The following is a 21269-nucleotide window of genomic DNA, read 5'->3' as shown; positions in this document are numbered from 1 at the left end:
AGTTAGTTAATTGACGTCAACACAGAACTATTCAGTAGCAAAACGTCCGGAAATATAATGTGTCATCGCCATGGTTTATAAATATGTAACAGAACAGTTCTTATTAACAGTGCGAGAAGGTTTGAATTCTCAAGACACTTAAGCATTTTAAAACCAGACGTTTTGCTAACGGGTCGTTTGGCGTTTATTCTATTTAGCAATAAAAACATTAAACAATCCAGATTTTTTGCTCCTTGACCGTTTAGCGTTCATGTCTGTTTTGTACACAGACCAACCCCTATAGACATCCATTACAAGACGACTCGCGGTCGCCAGCCTTCCTAGTATTTGCACTGATATAAGCGCGGGCGCTCGCCGTGCCCGATCAGTATCGACCAAGTAACAGACCCGAAAGCAGCGCGTGTTTTTCGCACTAAAAAATTGGAAAAGGGTATTTTGATGCCTTAAAGACGTCCACCTGTAGTGTGAAATGGTGTGGAAAGGTAACAAGAAGCTCAAATTTAAAAACAGACGGCATTACATTCCACAAATAAGTCATATTTATAATTTATTCAGAGCCGGCATAGGTCAACTTACATTGGCTACTTACGCGTCAGTAGAGGGACAGTCATACTTCTGTCCCTTTTCATCTGGCGCGACTGCCCGCCGTCCTTGAAACGGCCAATCACAGCGCGCTTAACACATTCCCCGCCCGCTCCTCGCACCCCAAACACTGGTGACTCGTATCGCGAACAAAATATACAAGATTTCTACTCTATAGGAGGTTCTCTGTGGTTTTGTAATACAGACATTCGAAGATGAAGATGTTTTGCAGTTAGATCATTTTAAATTGTTACGTTTTAAGATCCAGACGTTTTGCTAAAGACACATTTAGCATTCATGTCTACGTAGCCACAAAGACATAACACAATCCAGACGTATCAGCTATATAGTCTTTTAGCGATAAGGTAAATTTGATAGTGACCCCTTTGTTATTATGTATCATATGTAGCTCGCAGTTTACAGGTGGATATTAATAAACTGTATATTCGAGCAACACACTCACGGATCAAATAATTTTAGGGAATAATAATGCCGTAATAACAGCTTTCGGGAACCCAGTGCTAATAGATATTTGATGTGATGTACTCGAACTCACACCAAACTACAACATTATTACAAAATGCAACATTCCTGCATGATAGCTTGATGGCAAGATGACAAATTAACATTTTGACAAACGACAATTTAATAAGGAAAATGATATGTAAGATACTAAATAAAGAAAATTTATTTCCCAGATCACCAAAAAACGAGAACTTTTCTTCCCCTATGTAAGGGATAAAGTGACACTTTTCTTTTCTGGTAATAGGGAAGAAAAGTGTGCACTATGCGCTACTCTGTTCAAGGACCCTATATTTTTCTTTTAAAGTTTTATTGGATCAATAATATTTCAGAACATAGCAATTTCCTCATAAGTGATATGATCTGAAATTTCCACCTTGGGCGTTAACACTTGAATCTCTCACTCACTACGATCACGATTTTATTTTAGGATTCCTCGCTATGCTCATTTCAATTATTGCATGTCAGGTGTCGAAGAAGTTCACATCGACGTCAGTGACAACAAAGGCGCGAGCAAACGAAGGGAACGTGCTACAACCAAATGCCAATTCGTGCTTGCCCAAAAGTAGGTATGTAAGTATTATAGGTCGATGTAATTTGAAACGTAGTGTAAATCGCTGTTGGTTCCCGGCACCCACAGTTATAAAACATCCACAATTTTATTTAGCAAGAATTGAAATGAACGTGTTGCTAATTATCAATATATACTATATAATTATGTGTATTTTAGAAATTGGCAAAAAAAGGTCTTCAAGTAAAAACTTGACGACTTTTTTGCCAATTTATCGCGTAATTACCTGGTAATTAGTATCTTAGTAGGTACAAATGTACTACCTTCTCACAAATACATGTTCGAAGTAATGCGTCTGTCACATCTCCCGCACCGTTACCCCAAATGCGTAAAAGTGTCAACTCCGGTATTTCAAATCATTCATGTACATCGAAGTATTCAGTGCGAGAGCCGCGAGCATCCAGCGTACGTCGCCAATCATGCAAGAATTCGGAGCTCGCCTGAAGAATTTTTCGATTAAGCCAGCTTCCACTGAGCACCATTGTATTATAGGACCCACACCTACCGAATCCTCGGGTGTGGGGAAATTAAAATGTAGGATGGGACTTGAACGGGCTATCGTGGGCAGCAGTGGGTGGCGGCCACAAGTTTAAGTAGTCTTTATAATAAGTATAAGACACAGTGAAAAGCATGATTTGTAAACTAGTTTGTTGAAATTTCCTGGAAAATTATATTATTTTTTCAGAAGCAGAATTTACAGAATGATATTGTTTCATGAGATACTTGAGACTTCGTAAAAGTATTCAATTTCTAACAAGGAAAATAAGGAAAGGAAAACAAGGTTCGTGTAAAATACAAAAGTAACATTGAATCATTTGAAACTACTGCATAATTTGCAAGAGGAATTACAAGGACCTTAGTAACATGATTCAAATATCATTCTAGTGTCAGTTTAAGTTCGAATAGACCTGCTTGTCTAACTTATGCATTTCCCTATTATTATCAATTGTATGAATAACATCATTTTCCTTATATGAGGTTGTTTGTAACAAACACTTCATAATAGAAACGGCATTTTCGCTCGAAAAGTCAGAGGGCAAGAATTATTACTATTTTCAGCGCGGTCCGATGGAAAAGCTCGGCGGTGGTTTTCCGGAATGTTCGTTCGCCAAACGTTTTATTTCAACGAGTTTTTCGCGTATCTATATTTCGTTCCCCCTGTTCGTTGCGACTGTGTACAATCTGTGGTCGGACTTATACTGGCCTGCCTGCAGTGACCAGCTTTGCGAATGACGGTTGGAAAAGAGCCAAATGAGACCTCGCGCCGAATTAAATACCCAAATAAATCTATTGCGGTCGGATGTTTTACTACCCTATTAGGAGAAACTTAAATAATACATTGGGACCTACTTACATATATTTGTAACTGGTACAAATCAGCTCATGGGTTTACATACTTACAAAAAAAATATTTATTTGCGTCTAGCTAAGCGTCTACCGTGAGTTTTGACATTTTAGAATACGTTACTCGGTAGCGTAAACGTCACAGAAAGATTATGTAATTGTTATAAATAAATGAATATTATAGGACATTCTTACACAGATTGACTGAGTCCCACGGTACAGTAACCTCAAGAAGGCTTGTGCTGCGTGTACTCATACAACGATATATATAATATACAAATACATACATGAAACACATCTACGACTCCGGAACAAATATCTGTGCTCATCACACAAATATATGCCCTTACCGGGATTCGAACCCAGGACCGCGGCTAAGCAGGCAGTATCACTACGCGCTAGGCCAGACCGGTACTATGTCACATATGTAATTTTAAAATTTTAGTAAGTCCCAATTAAATAAATATTTATGTAAACTATGTATTAGTCGAAATATTTAAGGTATATATATATATATATCGTTAATAATTGTTAACCTCAAAATACCTATTCTTTATTGTTGCTATGTAATATCATACAAAACACACACTTAATACACTAAAGAGTAAAAGCAGCCATAAAATGTAAAAGGAATTACGATATTGAAATATTAAACCGAGGAACAAAAGGATACATGTAGATATTAAGTCCGTACATCTATACGAAACTAGACATAAATAAGGTTGCTTTGGAACAAAGCCTTAGGAGCGCCTCATCCGTTCCTGTGGGAATTTGCAAAGTAGGTAAGTTATAGCGTTCCTTTATTATCTCAGCTGGAACCCTAGGCCGGGTTCGGTAGCGTGATGCATGAAATCCTGAACGCTCGCGTCAGACACACGAAAAGTGATAAATAATGTTCCTGTATAAAATACTAGCCTTTGCCCGCGGCTTCGCTCGCATTAGAAAGAGACAAAAAGTAGCCTATGTCACTTTCCATCCCTTCAACTATCTCCACCTAAAAAATCACGTCAATTCGTCGCTCCGTTTTGCCGTGAAAGACGGACAAACAAACAGACACACACACTTTCCCATTTATAATATTAGTATGGATATGGATACAGCAGACGTAGGTTGTTATTTATTTTAAGGGTTATTTTCTCAATAACCCCTTTAATTTATTTTATATATATTATTATTTTTTATAATCAGCCTTTTCGTCGCTACCTGATAATAAAGTCAGCAGCACATTTGCGTGTCCCGTACGGTACGGTACGACTGAAGATTAGAACAGGTTTCCTACGTGCAATTTTTGACACACAGGACATACCTCTATAATAACATGATGACACTTTATTACTTCATTCGACGTAGCGGCGAGAAGGTAAATTCCAATCGCTTTTTTAATTTTAGAGATTTTACAAAATATACTACAACAACGGCACAGCCTGTGCATGCGAAATACCGATTATTCGGATATATTTGCTCAGTCACTGTGTGTTTTAGGGGTGGGACCAGACAGAGCAGTACAAAACAGATTGGGGCCTGAGCCGTGACGCGTTTGTCATTTCTCACTGTCGCACACAGTGCTACATAAATATCATTCTAAGAACAATACGTAATATTTTAAGAGCAAGTCGCATTCGTTGACAAACGAGGCGGGCACTAACGGGCTCACTCGTTCCCGACAGTACTCATTGCTGGAGCATTGAACAAAAGGGAATAGAATGGAATTTGGTGCCACTTTGACAGTTCCAATTTCAAATTGAAACGGATTTTATGTAGACCGCTTTGCAGAATACTGTGCAGCTGGTGACTAAAAATAGCGATTGCTTGAAACGTAGAATGGAGTGTAATGTTTTTCGAGAATATGTGTTGTATTTAATTTAATTTAATATAAATGGTATTTTTTTATGAAATAATTCCTAAATTCCAAAGAAAAACGACGCAGGTACAAAGGGACAGCGCTGCCTTCGCTTCGGCAATTTGGTCACCTACGCACTCATTTACAAGCGGCGCAAGTAAATCGGCTGTCTCAATTCGTCTCCATCTGGTCACCGGAGACAAAGCAATGTGATTACATTAGCACAACAATGAGGTTTCCGGAAAATAATCGACGGTTTGCGGGTCTTTGTGACTCTTTGTCCATTTGTTTCTACGCAGCTTTTATTAGAAGTATACATATAGCTTATTCTGAACTGAATGCTTGGGTACCATGGGCGTATATGGAGGATAATACACCTATTGTAAATATTAGGTAGATATTTAAATATTTTAAACCTAATAATTACCCACAGGGACAAAACTAAATTAATTAACCACAGGGACAAAATACTTTCAATTAAATTAATTGGTACCTATTCAATTTCAGTATCTCAGTAGTTCATAAATATTTTCGCATTCCAATTGATAACTTATTTAGATTTTCAGTTATACCGGTAGTGATTCCTGGCTTCAGGAAAATGGCCGCTGGCTAAATGTACGTACGTACTGATGACAGTCCCTTCAAAAAAAAAAACTCTCAATCCTACATAGAAGCTCTCTATCCTTGTAAGTCCCAGCGTACTTGTATGAGTACAAATTATATTCGAGTTTAGAACTGTTAGGCCCACTTGCACCAACCACTTAACTCAGGGTAAGTGGGCAGCCAACTGTCAAATTCCATATAAAATGGTGGGTTAACCCTCCATTTTCGTTGGTGGCCCTTATAGAAATAAAAGAAAGTTCCAAATTCGAAATCGGAAAAATTGGCGTGGGTCTTGAGAACCTAAACAAATGAAGGAATTATTTTTAAGTCAAAACAATAAAGATTACAATATAATAGAAACAATGCTGAAGACAATTTATTAAGAAATATAAGCCATGTCTTTGTATGGCTATCTGAAGAAGATTAATGACCGGAATAGTTCCGCTGGGATGCGTTGCGATATCGGAGGACGAGAAAAAAGGTTCACTGGCAGAACTGGATAAAGGACAACTTGCGTTTCGGAGATAATAAACAGTCTTAAATCCCATTCAATCTTGTTAGCAAGCAAGAAATAGCCAAGAATAAAAATTATCATACCGGCTGAAAGAACCCTTCCCACGCAACCTGCGGTGCGAAGGTGCCCATTACACTCGCTGCGTTGAATAAAACCAAGCGTATTCAGATTTTAATTATTCGCTATGGATATAAGACGGTTTCTAAAGTTTTACCTAGAATTTATCAATAATAGTACATTGTGCAACAAGGGAGGTAAGAGGGACATTAAAGACGCGTGTTATTATTTACGACTGCCGCAGGCAGGAGTGAATAATAGACACAAGTCTTTAATGTCCTTACCTCCTGAGTTACACACAATGTTTTTCATCACATTTGAAAAAAAAATACAGAGGAAACAGTCATAAGGCAAAACCTTCAACCGGCGGCGTTGCGACCAGTAGTGTATCTTGATCTACATCAGATTATTCATATTTAATCCATTGTTTTTGATAACAAACACTTTTTGAACAAAAACAAACACGAAAATACTGCATATAAATTAAATTTAACGTGCAAAAAAGCATATAAATCATATAATTGAACTAAAATTTTACTTATTTTTCATTAATTTAAATATTTTGATCTGTTGTACTCTCCGTTGCTAGGCAACGGCGGGTGCCTCGCGTACGCACGCGGTCAAGCGCGAGTAGAGAGCATATTGTCAGATTGTAAATTATAACAATTTATCTGAGTTAAATTTACGAAATAAATGAAAAACACACTGAAATAATTGTAAAACATAAAAAAATGCATTTTTAATTCCGTATAATATATTTTACAGCTTAATAGTCAAATTTTGGTTGTGCAATAAAAATCCTTGGCAGATTGAAACATCCTTTGCCTGAAGTATTGTACGGATTGTATTAATTTTTAAAACTAAATCCATTACTCCCTTGGGAATAAAATAGTACATTATGCTTCAGTACACGTAGACGCAATGAGACCTTTAAACAGATGAAAAACAATTTCTTACACTGGCTTATCAGTGAACCGTCTTACAGTTTTAAAAAGCAATATTTATTCAGCGAAGCGCTTGCCTTTTCTGCGCCCGTTGAAAAACCGGAACTGTTTATTTTCAGTCTCCAAGACATCGTCGAGTCGACAATATAAATTACTGTTGAAATCTGCACGATTTGGGCCACTTTTTAAAAAGATTTTTTTTATTTCACATAACTAAAATGTATAACTAACTACACCTACACTGATTACTGATGCTTAGTAATGTTGTTCTTTATCAGTCTTTCTGGTTTATGGTATCTATCTGATCTATAAATCACACGAAATGATAATAGTATTTTATGCAACTGGCGTTTAAGTGAGGTCAAAAAAGACGAGTGGCGTGAGTAACAATTTGAGGCGAAGCCGAAAATTGTTAATAAAGACGCCACGAGTATTTTTTGACTCAGTTAAACACCGTTGCATACAATACTTTTTCTACGACCATGCACTTACTTTTTAATAGTTTTCTAGAATAACTTTCGTGAAATTCGCACTATTTCCTGTATTTTGACGCGTCGGCCTCCCCTCTGTTCTTGCACTCACCCTGTCGCTCGCGCGCCGCCGCCACCGCCAGCCCCCGGCGCCCCGCGCACACACGCTATATCCCTTAAAGGCTTCCTAACAATGCTTTAAGAGCTATATCGTATGCGTGGGTGCGCGGGGCGCCGGGCGGGGGCGGGCATCTTTTATGTAAGGGTTTTAACGATCTATGCACGACACTGTAAATGACGAATAACAACACGGGAGTAGAAAAATAACACTAAATACTTGAATTGACAACATTACATTTGTCCTACACAAAACTTGAGGAAAATAAAAGCCAAGTACTCGATTGAGCTCGAGATATAAATAGCTGTCACTGTCAATATTTGAACAAGTGAATAAAGGCTCTTTAATCACAGTTTAGTAACTAAACTGTTTGTTTGTCAACAAGGAACGATGTTAATCTAATCAATTGTGATTTGCCGTTGCAAATCGTTTGAAACAATGTAAATATGGTGCCTTACCTACTAACTAGACGGTAGTTACTTTATATTTATTTTAGGCATATACAATTGTATACAGGGTGAAATAAAAGGGACCGTTCAAACTTTGAAAGAAAGAAAAGACATTTATTCAGTACAGCACACATACACAGGACAAAATGGTGAAATTAAAAAATAAGAAACAAATAAAAAAAAAACAAATACACAAAAATATCCTAAGAAAATTATATACACACAAACAGAAAATTACACTCGTGTGTCCAGCAATGTGTGCAGTAGGGGAAAGGGGACTTTGCATAGAGTGACTTTTGAGGTCATATTGAATAACTTTTATTATAGGACCAATGCTGAAATTGCAAAAAAAATTTGGCTGTTTCATACATTTCAACTGTCCTGATGCCGCTCATTTCTATGGAACAGCAAAATTTTTTTTCGCGATTTCAGCACCGGTCCCATAACAAAAGTTTTTCATATGACGTCAAAAATCAGTATCTAAAGTTTGAACGGCCTTTTTTATTCCACAGTGTTTTTTAGACGAATATACTAGGAAGGTAGGTAACCAACGGAGCAAAAGGAGTAATGTGCTGGCAAAAATAGTAGAAATTAAAAAGTAGGTAGTCCTGTTTTCTTATTGATTTGAAAATTCTATTTTTTATTTCTATTCTTTTTTTAAATTACTTATTATTTATAGGTAGGTATAGCCAATGGCAGTTAATTAACAAGCCTTACCTGAACGGCCTTGAAACTGTTCTTTAATATACTGTTTTTTTTTTTGGCAACACTAAAAACTTTATTTAGGTAATAAAACTTAAATAACAAGCTAACTCTAAAAGAATAATAAGAAAACTTAAAATTAAATTAAAAACTAATCTAAATCCGCGGCATTCTTTCTTGCCAAGCTGTACGTGATGTACACAAGTGTTCGACACTGAAGTGATCGGTGCCTACATGGCGATCTCCGGGGCGCCATAAATTGCTTTAACAAGAGGATCCAGTGGCAGCCTGCGTGAGCTATAAAAGGGACTAAACGCACCATGACGCAGTCTACAGATTTATGAAATAAGGGAGCCTATAAATATGTATTAGCAACAACAAAAAAAGCTATTTTTCTTTCTATTTATAGGCAATATTACGGCAATATTCTGCCGACCAGATAGAGAAACTTTTGCATACTATGCCTTAAACAGTTTTCTGAGAAATTTTGATTAAGACATTGATTCATCAAAATGGTTTGTTTACCTACTGCGAACCACATTTCTGTGGGCCTTGTGAAAAAGGGTATAACTCAAATTGACTCGGTGAAAAAGGGCACAAGTCCCACCTCGGACTTGTGACCTTTTTCACCGAGTCAATTTGAGTTATACCCTTTTTCATTAGGCCCACAGATTTATCATATTGCTTTTGAATATACCTACAAGCAACAAAGGGGCAAGATGCCGAACATCTACATCGACTGTGCATGCTAGCAGCGCCCTCCGTGCAGAGTTTTGCTTAACACTTTCGAAACCGGGCTCTACGCGGCGCTACGACATTTTCGCTACATACGGGGAAACCCATGTAATCGGCTACGCTTCTACGAGCGGTGTGCCCGACAGTCGGGTTCTTGGTAGCGAAAGTGTTAATATCCCTAATTAGTTTCATAATTTTGTGAATTTTTTGAAAGATAACAATTTAATCTGCTTTCTGCCAGATTCAAATGTTTTTAATAAACGGGTGATTCTAAGTTAAGAGGTAATACGTTGTATGGAGAGACGGCGCGAACTTTTTTGTTGTTTTTTACCTATTTGTTTATTTGTATTAGTTAAAACTGCCAATTTGAAGTGTTTACAAAGAGGACCAGTCAATTTATTTGTTTTATCGTGTTTTATCAGCGACCAGGGGAAATACTCAGTCCAGGGGAGATACTGTTGCACAGGGGAGGATACTTTGTGACCAGGGAAGAGACAGTTGTATGAAAAATTTAGTTTTATTTTTTAAGAATTAACTCTATTTATTGTTTTTATTATAATTATTGATTATTTATACTTAGACTTTACATTTCATAACATTCTTACAGCAAGAAAAGTGATAATTCCTTAATGAGTTGTCTTATTTTTCACTTCTCCATATTATCCATTAAAACAAAAATAATTTTAATGTACAATCAATAGGCAACAAGTAAACAAAAACCTATCCTATTAATATCAGTATTAAACCTTTTTATTAAACAGCTTCACGAAAATTTCATATGAAGTTGAATGTGAATGTGTCCTCTTTTTTTCTTAATAGTTGCGTTTTTCTGGAAAGAAAACCTTCTATCGTAAAGCTAAAATAAAAATAGGCACAACGCTAAACAAAGGTTAAGAGAAAACGGAAATAAAAATAATCAAAACTAGTACAAAAGTATCTCCCCTGGCTTTTTTGATACGCCAGGGGAGATACATTTTCGATGAAAATCAAAAATAGCTGTAAAAGTGTTGCTCGTACGCAATTCATAAATAAATGTAACAATATATTCAACATTTACAGTGGATATTGTTATATATATTAGTATTTAAACAAATGATTGTGAAATAAAAGTGACCAGAGGAAAGACTGCATTCACTCAACATTTCTGTACCCAGCGAGTGCCGTGGCCGAAATAATCAACAAAACGGATGCATAGTTGCCTTACGCGCCTCTTGACGGTAACTTCACATAACACCCTGTGTATTAGAGGACAGAACCTCCACAGATTAACAAATTAAACCGACTTTTGAACGAAAACTAAAAAGCCAGGGGACGAGACACGAAACACGTAGGACAAAGTTTGGAGTTCATAATTGTTGTTAAATACAGTAATATAAGAAATTCCACTCATAAAATACTGTTCATTAGTTATTTGTGTTTGTAAAATTAAGGCTATTAAAATAATAAGTGAATTTTAACAAAGTCATAATTACTTGTTGACAAATAAATTCGGTTGGGGGACAGGCCAGGGGAGAGACATTTTTCCTACATTAGAACTGATTGTGACTAATTTATATGAATTTCTGTAATAATTTTGAGTGCCCAGGTAGAAAACATTTAGTTTTATAAAATAAATATGTTATTATGAAAATGAATGAATATGTTATTATCTTGAAAAAATATATTTTTTTGTCAGTGCCGTCGAAAGTACCTCTTAACTTAGAATCACCCAAACCTGATTTTTATTAGACTCCAGAAACTTACAAATTGCAAAAGTAAATTTAATGTAACGCGTGCGTCGTGCTTGGAAACGCTGTTATATTAAAATCGCTCTTTGTGACGATATTAAAGAGAATCATAAGCTTTTCGCTTCAACTATAGGTATTTACCATAAAAATGCGTTTACGTATGTATATAATATACTACACCTATTGTGTTTTGTCCACCCATTTTGTATTGTCATGTTTAATGTACTTAAGGGGCGGTAGATTTTTTTTTTTTTTAATTTTAAAGTCGAATATTACAAAAACGTTTGTGTGCTATTTAAAAAGTTCGGTTTTATCTCGAATATTACTTTCGTGTCCTTGAACATAATTACTAAATAAAAATTACGTAATGCTCTTTATCATGATTTAGCATGAAATCCATTTAATGGTGTCATATGCAAACTTTTTCAATAGTTTTTACATAATTTGATATACCTAAGTTTTCGTTGTAATTTTCTTTATTTGTGAATATGTGTACCTATGAACTAAAGTTGCCTGAAATAAATGATAACATTACATATAATGCTACTTTTAATTGAATTACTACTGTCTGTCTTGTCTTCTCCAGTATCAAGTTTATTTTCTGTACCTACGATTGTAAATAAACGCAACTTTAATTAAAGCTGCTCGGCCCGGGGCATTTCCAAGACCCCGTCTAGGCAAATTTCAAGGAGTTTTACTGACTTAAGTTTTCCACGCCAACAACATCTTCAACAAAATAGAGGTCATAAAAGTTTCGAGACAGGTCCAGAATACTAGTTTGAGTTGTGGATTCGGGTAGGTAAATTAATTCAGAAGTACGGGGTCTTTTTCCAGAAAACAATACATATATATTATTTCAGCAGCTCGAACAGGGGTACCAAAATGTATATTGCTCGCAATAATTATATTCAATATAAGGTTTATGTTCAAATGTATCCGAATAGTGGATCAAAATCGACATAGTGTCAGCTATTAAGAACCAGAAACGAATGTTTATCCACCACACCAGCCGGTCTATCATGCTTCCAATTTTATCACTTATCCACGCGGATAAGACAACTGTCACTCTCACACTGACATAGTTGCCAAAGCGTGACGGATGCTTTATCCACGTGGATAAGTGATAAAATTGGAAGCATGATACGCCGGCTGGCTCTTGAGAAAATTGAAAATTGATTATCAATTTATCCAGGCTGAAAGTTTAAACTTAGGAGTATATGTAATTTTAAGTGATTATGTGTGTATTATAACATCTAAAATTTATTTTTCTCAAACATGCAATGAAATATTGTCTTTACGTTCCTTAAAATGGGCTGGGAAGTATCGCTTTTTGGGCGCAACAACTCGAGAGGACTGTAAAGGGATTTCATATTATTTTTTAGGCCTAGGCCTGCAAAGCAACTTTTTTTTATAAAATATTGTCCTTTAGAGCATTTTTTTTATTTCATTGTATGTTTGAGAAAAGCACTATACATGCCTCGGCGTGAAAACGGATTCCCGGCCTCGTATCCCTATCCGGCCTCGCTCGCACGCTCGCTCGGCCGTATATACCCACTTGGCCGGAAATCCTCATTTTCCCGGCCTCTGATGTAATGTACTATTATGCAGCACCAGTATTTAAGAATATTATTTTGTACACCTTAGTACATACAATTAAAAACGAAATGAAGGTAAAACTTTCAAAGTTCACTGAAACTCAAGAGTAAAACAAACTTAATAGACGATGGGTCGGCGCAGATAGATATTTAATTTTAATTTACTAAAAATACATTTAATAAAACAACATTATGCCCTACCAATTGAGTCTTCAGACACCGCTACAGAATAATTGAGTGTTTCATTTGAAGCGTTTACGTAACCGTAAAACTAATTTAATTTAGTCCAAGATAAAGTTAAACAAAGAAGCGGAAGCTGTCGGGACGGGTTTCCCAAGCCGTGACCGGACCGTAATAGTCCCTCGCAATTGTACCTATCTAAGTACGAATAAATACAGCTGCGTGTAGCCAAATGTACAAACGCTCATGAAACGAAACGCTCGTAGATATCTACCGCTATCGCTCTTGCGTATTAGCGCGACAGAGCCAGACTACCTTTCGCGGCGTTTCGTTTTCGTTTCGCGTCGTAGAAATGCCATTCGGCTACGGGCCTGCGTGCGTAGCCGAATGGCATTTCTCCGACGCCAAACGAAAACGAAACGCCGCGCCAGTTTGTCCGGCTCTGTCGCGCCAATACGCACGAGCGATAGAGATAGATATCTACTAGCGTTTCGTTTCGTTAGCGTTTCGTGAGCGTTAGTGCCATTCGGCTACGCACCCTGGCTACAAAAGACCGATTGCTACGATAGGCTTGCGAAGCGTAGGCGCTTGTGACGTCCGGTAGGACCCAGGACGTTTACGGTTATCCTTTATAGTCTAGCTAGGTGTCCTAAGTAAAACCCCACTTTGAATACATCTGGGTTAACCTTATTCATAACAATTTATTCCAAGTTTCAAACCGATAAATAGTGTAAATAGTTACTTAAGACGGACAAAATTGCAAGAAGTGTCCCTTTTGTTACGAAACCCTACAAATTAAAACAAAACAGATGTCATGTTAACCTGACAAGGACCTTAACAAAACCTGAAAGATATATTTTTTTTTTTAATATTTCAACTCCGTCAGCCACTAGACACTTTTATAAATATTTTGGCAACGCTTCTGAAAATGTTCCGCGATGCCAAATCTGTGCTTAAAGCGAGCGCTGTTAGCGGTCGGACAGCCAACTTAGCACCAAACCCAAATTTAGAACAGGCTAATCGGCTTAACAGATGCATGCTTCTCTCACGGCTCGCCAGGAAATACTAATGTTTGGTGATTCTTGTGACAGCAGCGGTGAGGTTAAATTATATTTTTGTGTCTTGTACTTACTCTAACTTATGGAATACTTCTCGTTACACCAAGTAGTAGTAGGCAAATTTTCTATCGTAATCACAAGATTCGCATGCAAGGAATATTTTTTTGCACTTGTTGCCAATATCATTTTGTACCCTTAGCACAAGTTGCACCGCTACGATGATGCCTCGTATGAAAGCAAAACAAGTTGTTTTTTTTGTGACAAACTTGTCTATTTAAGTAGATATTGAGCGTTGGGAGGTCTCAAGTTGTAACATCAGCAGGCCTCGGATTATTTTTCGCATGGTAAGATGAAAGAAAACTATGGAGTCGATATTAAAACTAAACTTTAATTCATATTCATACTCATACTCACTAATTTTCTTAGTCCCGTAATACTTTTGTCCCTTGTGCAGGTTGACAGATCGAAAATGTTAATCGAAAATTAATCTTACTGAATGTAATTAAAATTATTTATGTGGTGTGATTTGGGAAGCCTTTTGCTTGGTAAAGGGTTACATTTACCCTGTAACTATATCAAATTAGTTACTATTTTGTTTGGTTCAGACTACTTTGTTGCGGTAAACGTAATGCTAATAACTAGTAACACATTTCTCATGCAGTTGCGCGCGGACGCCAGGTAGCACCAGACGCGTCGATTTATCTATTAATATCTGGGCAACCGAGCTTCGCTCGGTTCTGTTTCGTATCCTTGACATGTGTCGCCATCTAGTTCAAAAATGAATAGTACCTACATCGAGCGAAAGAATTCTCAGCCTTAACAACACAACTACTCCACACGAGATGGCGCGCATTTCGCCACAAAAACTCAAATAGTGTATTTTCTATTCGTTTTAGCCTTGACCTGTGTCGCCATCTAGTGTTTGCAATAAATAGTACTTACATCGACCGAAAGAATTCTGTCTTAACAGTACAACTACTGCACACGAGATGGCGCGCGAAGAAAAACGCATGAAAACTCGAAAATTCGCGTTTTCCGGGACGTAAGGATAAGTTAGACCGATTTTTCACCCCCAAAAACCCCCACATAACAAATTTCTGCGAAATCGTTAGAGCGGTTTCCGAGATCGTCAGTGTAAATAAATAAATATATAAATAAATAAATAAATATACAAGAATTGCTCGTTTAAAAGTATAAGATTTTTCCGGGAAGTCACGGTCAAAGGTCACACGTGCGCACTTTTGTTTACGAACGTTATGGTTTTACAGCCATTATTATTTTATAATGGCTAGTAGTGATAATTCGGACGCTGATCAAACAGAGGAGAAAGGCGAGAGTGAAGTAAATATGGAGTGCAGTGATGAGCAATTAATGGTGTTTAGGGGAGGGGATAACACGTATGACTTGGATTTGGATCGACCAACAAAAAGAGGGAGGGAGGTGAACGAGGAAGAAATTTGGAACAGGGTAGGGAGAAAGGCTAAAAGATTTGTCAAAACAGGCCCTAGAAATGACGGAACCACAATACCAGAAGATAAAATTGAAGTGAGTTTGACTTGTACCGAAAAATTACCTAAACAATTTGGTTTAGCTAAGATGCTCAAGGCGGAAAAAATACAATGTATTACTCGGATCAAGTTTATTAATGCCTACAAAGTATTAATACATTTTAATGATGAGATTAGCGCTGACTCATTGATACAGTCCAAAAAGTTTAACGAGAACGGTTTTAAATGTCAGAGAACACTTGATATGAATCAGTCGTACGGTGTCATTTTTGATGTCGATTTGTCGCTGTCTGAGAGTGAAATAATGCAAGATCTCATTAGTGAAACTGTGATCTTGGCGGTCAAGCGCTTGAATCGTCGAAATACCAGCAATGGGTAGTGGGAACCCAGTGAAGCAGTAAGAGTCACCTTCAAGGGGGCTTCGCTGCCACAATATGTAAAAATCTACGATGTAAGAACCAAGGTCACTCCTTACAAGTATCCGGTAACTCAGTGCTCCCGTTGTTGGCGATTTGGTCACACAATCAAAGTGTGTCCTTCTAGTAAGGTGATCTGTCCTAAGTGTTCGGAAAGTCATCCCAACTGTACAACGACAAACTTTTGTTGCAACAACTGCTCGGGTCGTCATATGGCAATGGCGAAAGTGTGCCCGGTATATCTTAAGGAACGTAGGCTGAGAGAGCTTATGACTGAGTTCAACTGTTCGTACAAGAGAGCCATTACGATGTATGTCCCTCCATCACCTACCCCGATCAAGGGAAGTTCTCAAGTGTCACTACTAGATACACCTGCAACAAATACACAAGTCATGGACACGCAGGACCCTCAAGAAGAGCGAGCCACTGAAAATCTTGATTCCATTAATGTGGCAAGAGGTAAACAATCTACTACAAATAAGAAAGCGACAAAGAAAAAGAAAACTAAAAAACACGCCAAAGAAAGAGAAGAAATGTTGTGTGATAACATACCGGCTACAAGCGATGATGAGGATAAGCATGAAAAACATTTAAGCCAAGATGAAAGGTCGCAGTACAAAGAGAAGATCTCATGGCAATTGCTGTTTCGTAAGCTTAAGAAGGAACTATTTGAAGAGGAAGGTCATACATGGAGTGACAAGATTAAGAGTTGTATAAGTATAATCTTAGATGGAGCTAAAGCACTGATACTGCAATATATGACAGACTGGCCATGCTTTGACTATATAAAACAATTATGGATAGCAACAACTCACGCATAATCTTAAACGTGTTACAATGGAACGCCCAGAGCATTCGGCCTAAGAGACTAGAATTAGAAACATTGTTATACCAAGAAAAGATACATCTAGCTTTAGTATGCGAGACCTGGCTGGAACCGGAGAGTCAATTTCATATAACCGGATACAATACCTTTAGGTCGGATCGAGGTGACGGATATGGGGGTGTAGCGGTTCTATGTCATAAGTCAGTTAGAGTGCAGAAATGCAACGTTCAACTTTCTAACCCACGTATTGAGGTGATACATATAAAGCTTCTTAATTGCCGTCATATAGAACACATATTATCTTTATACTGCCCACCATCAGTCAATACATCTCAAAGAGACTGGGATGAGGTATTTGGATTAGTTAACCAAAGGACACTAATAGCAGGAGATATGAATGGTCATCATCCCAATTGGTCGACAAAGTTAAATCCAAGAGGTAACCAAATTTTTGATTCTAGCTTAGAAAACAACTACATTACATTGAATAACGGTGCTCACACGAGAATGAAATTAGTTAACGGTTTGATACAGAAATCTTCCCCTGACCTCACTTTAGCCTCGGCAGATATTGCATTGAAATTTAATTGGATGGTCTTAAACGAAAACCTGGGGAGCGATCACTTTATGATCAAAGTTAAAATTGAAATCGGTAACTCTGTTAATTGTACAAAGAAACGGAACTTCAAAAAGGCTGACTGGGGCAAGTATACTGCTGCTGTGGAGAACGAGCTTAAAAACTTTACACTATCAGAGGATCCACAAGTAGCTTACGATAGTTTCATTAGCATAATGGATAACGCTGCAAAGGAATCGATTCCATTAATTAAAATATGTGAAGACCCGGTTCGGCAGCAAAACTTTACTCCAAGGCCGTATTGGAGCCAGGACATATCCAAGGCTGTGGCTGAAAGACGTCGAGCACTAGCAATTTTTAGGCGAAACCCTACACCTGATAATTTAACTTTTCTGCAAAATAAAATCGGTGAGGCACAAACAGTGATTCGCAAGGAAAGAGCTAAGTCATGGCAAAACTTTTGTGACAGTATTGATAGTGCTACGTCTTCGTCCGAAATGTGGAACAAGATGAGATGGTTAAAAGGATATAAAGTACCTAGAACTACTATCACCCCCACAAAAGCTGAAGAGCTGCTGTGTAGTTTAGCGCCAGATTATACGTCTCCTCCACAACCTACCTGTATTAGTAATAACTCGCATTTATCTTCTTTGATTTCTGTACAGGAACTTAAAAATGCTATTAAGCAGTCAGATACAGCACCAGGCATAGACGACATATCTTACTCTATGATTAAATTCCTTCCACAATCAGCAAAACAAGTTATGGTCAATATATTTAACATCTTCATTTTGAGAAGTTTCGTGCCAAGTCAGTGGCGAAACGTTAGAATAATCCCTATACCTAAGTTAGGCACTGGTAACAGATCAGATGTGAGCTACAGACCAATCTCTTTGTTATCTTGTCCTTGCAAAATATTCCACACAATCATCACTCGTAGATTAGAATGGTACATGGAGAAAGGTGGCTATTTTTCAGAAGAAACAGTGGGCTTCAGGAGATCCCGTTCTTGCATGGACAATTTAACTAGGTTAGTTTCAAGAATACAAGACGCATATACTAACGGATTTGTCACAGTTGGTTGTTTTATCGACATAGACAGTGCCTATAATAATGTTAACTTAACTATCCTTCTAAATACTCTGGATAACTTAGGAGTAGGCAGTCTGATCTGTAAATATTTATGGGAATTTCTTCACTCACGTAAATTGACTATTGAGATGACAGGCCAAGATCCGTTAACTCGAGTTACGGGAACTGGTTTGGCACAGGGGGACCCATTGTCCTCGTTGCTTTTTAATATAGCTACGATAAACGTCTGTAAAGAAATAAGAAAGGGATTTGTGTCACAATACGCGGATGACTTTGTACTCTATGCTAGCGACAAATGTGTGACTGATGCAGCTAACATTGTTCAGAATTCGTTAACCTTATTAAATAACACCGTAAAAAAATTAGGCTTGAATATTTCGCATAGGAAAACAAAGGTTTGTGTGTTTACAAGAGGTCATCCTAGAAATATAGATAAATATACAGTTAACTTACACATAGATAATAACAGGGTACAACAAGTAGACAGCGTGAAATATTTAGGTATGTGGTTAGACCGGAGCTTAAAGTGGGGCAGACATATAAATGAAACACGTGATAAAACTCAAAAATTTCTTAATATCTTTAAGGTCTTAGCGGGGTCAAAATGGGGTATTCACCCTACACACCTCAGGCGTTTATATATATCAATTATACGCAGTAGATTTGACTACGGATGTTTTCTTTACGATGTAAGCATTAAAAGTCACCTATGTAAGCTGAACAGAGTACAAAATCAGGCTATGCGGGTAATTGGGGGCTTTATACGCAGTACTCCAATCCATGTCATGGAAAGTGAACTATGCCTGGTGCCACTTACACTTCGTAGGAAATATCTGGCTGCCAAATTTTATCTAAGAGCTAAATCATTCGAAAATAATGTCACTTTGCAGGTTATAGAAGAATTAAGTCGGTCTTGCCAAAATATGTACTGGAGAAGGAAAAAAATACCGTTGCTGATTGAAATCAGTCTTCAATATTGTAAATATCCAATTCAATCTCACAATAAATTACATATGTACTTGTTAACTGATTGGATTAGCAAATATGATTTGTCGGCTAATATCAATGTGTTTGTTGACGGTTTAGAGTCTGCAAAAAAACAATTAAGTAGGACAAATATATATGATTTATGTGGTAAATTCTTGTCAAGTAGGTATGACTCACATTATACTATTTTTACTGATGGATCCAAGGAGAAGAAGGGATGCGGGGCGGCTTTCTATGACTCTCAGGCCAATGTAAATGTTAGGTTTCATATAAACACTGATATATCAATAATGCACTGTGAACTTGTCGCTATAGCAGAAGCCTTATCATATTTAGAAACTATAAGCCACGACAAATTCGTAATTTTATCAGATGCCAAAAGTGCCCTGTCACATTTGGCTCGGTTACCCTCGACTGGTCGAGGGCATCCGATAGCCTTCACTATCCTTGAATCAATCTGTAAATTTCGAGCACTAAACAGAGACGTAGCCATCCAATGGATACCCTCTCACGTCGGTATTACGGGGAACGAGGAAGCTGACCGGGCGGCGAAGCTAGCGATTACTGATGGTATACCGTATAACTGCTTACCGATCCATAGTGAAATATTACACGAAGTCAAAATTAGGTGTACACAAATTTGGAAAGAATATTTTGATGAAATATCTCTCACAAAAGGTATTTGGTATAAAACAATACAATGTCAGCCTCCACGATCCCCGTGGTTCGAGAAGGGTCGTCTTAATAGAAGAGATGTGATCTCACTCCTCAGGCTTCGTTCCGGACACATTCCAACGAACAAATTCAAATACCTAATGGGTTTGACTAATTCACCAAATTGTCCAGAATGTGATTGTATAGAAGATGTTCAACATGTGCTAATGGAATGTGTCCGCAACGAGACCGAGCGACGCGGGTTGACTAGTCTAATTTCAAGGAATGTAGGTAGTTGTAACAGCGTTTTGGCGTCGCCGCTGTCCGATGACGCCAGGGCACTGTGCAAACTTTATTTAAAAATATAGTTATAATTTAGCATAAGGTAGATTTAAACGGGGGTGACATAATCACTGCGTGATAAAACCCCTTTCAAATTAAATAAAGATTTAAAAAAAAAAAAAACATTTCTCATGATCGTATTTTAGATCTTTGTAAGGTTCTATCCAGTATAAAATTGCAGAAACTTGCGGATCGGACATAATTGTTTACGTAATTATTGCACGCACCGATTGCAATAAATAATTAAGTGACACATCGCGTCGTGAATGATTGACATGACATTGACATGCAAATGATTTTTGATAAATCAGCTAGTACTTAGCATTACGTTTACCGCAACAAAGTAGTCTGAACCAAACAAAATAGTAACTAATTTGATATAGTTACAGGGTAAATGTAACCCTTTACCAAGCAAAAGGCTTCCCAAATCACACCACATAAATAATTTTAATTACATTCAGTAAGATTAATTTTCGATTAACATTTTCGATCTGTCAACCTGCACAAGGGACAAAAGTATTACGGGACTAAGAAAGTTAGTGAGTATGAGTATGAATATGAATTGAAGTTTAGGTTTAATATCGACTCCATAGTTTTCTTTCATCTTACCATGCGAAAAATAATCCGAGGCCTGAACATCAGTTGCTTGCAAAAAAAATACAGAAAATAGCTAAATACGTCTTGAATGTTATTATTTCACGAATTAGCATAGTAATATTCTTTTAAGAAAGTTCATATTGATCTCCAAGTTGAGGGTTCGATTCATAACCTTATATTATTCGCTATTAAGCATAGATTGTAGAAACCCTTAGATATTCTAATGAACACAAGTTAAATTATAATCTATTGAAAATAT

The 21269-nt window shown here is 37.2% G+C and overlaps 2 protein-coding genes across 8 annotated transcripts in view; both read left to right on the top strand.

The window, feature by feature from the left end:
• LOC125228849 (CD151 antigen-like) overlaps positions 1 to 21269 on the top strand; it is a 239643-nt gene that overhangs the window by 174248 nt on the left and 44126 nt on the right. The gene's annotated exons all lie outside the window — the stretch shown is intronic.
• LOC125228734 lies at positions 15296 to 15898 on the top strand. Its single transcript, XM_048133395.1, has one exon. The coding sequence runs from the start codon at positions 15296 to 15298 to the stop codon at positions 15896 to 15898; it is 603 nt and encodes a 200-aa protein (XP_047989352.1).

This window comes from Leguminivora glycinivorella, chromosome 8 (genome assembly GCF_023078275.1).
Source record: "Leguminivora glycinivorella isolate SPB_JAAS2020 chromosome 8, LegGlyc_1.1, whole genome shotgun sequence".
Taxonomy (NCBI): Eukaryota; Metazoa; Arthropoda; class Insecta; order Lepidoptera; family Tortricidae; genus Leguminivora; species Leguminivora glycinivorella.
This window is presented reverse-complemented; position numbering and strand designations above follow the sequence as displayed.

Bases quoted from the DNA above. Each gene is read 5' to 3' on its own strand.
- LOC125228734 (XM_048133395.1), top strand. From the start codon at position 15,296: ATGGCTAGTAGTGATAATTCGGACGCTGATCAAACAGAGGAGAAAGGC.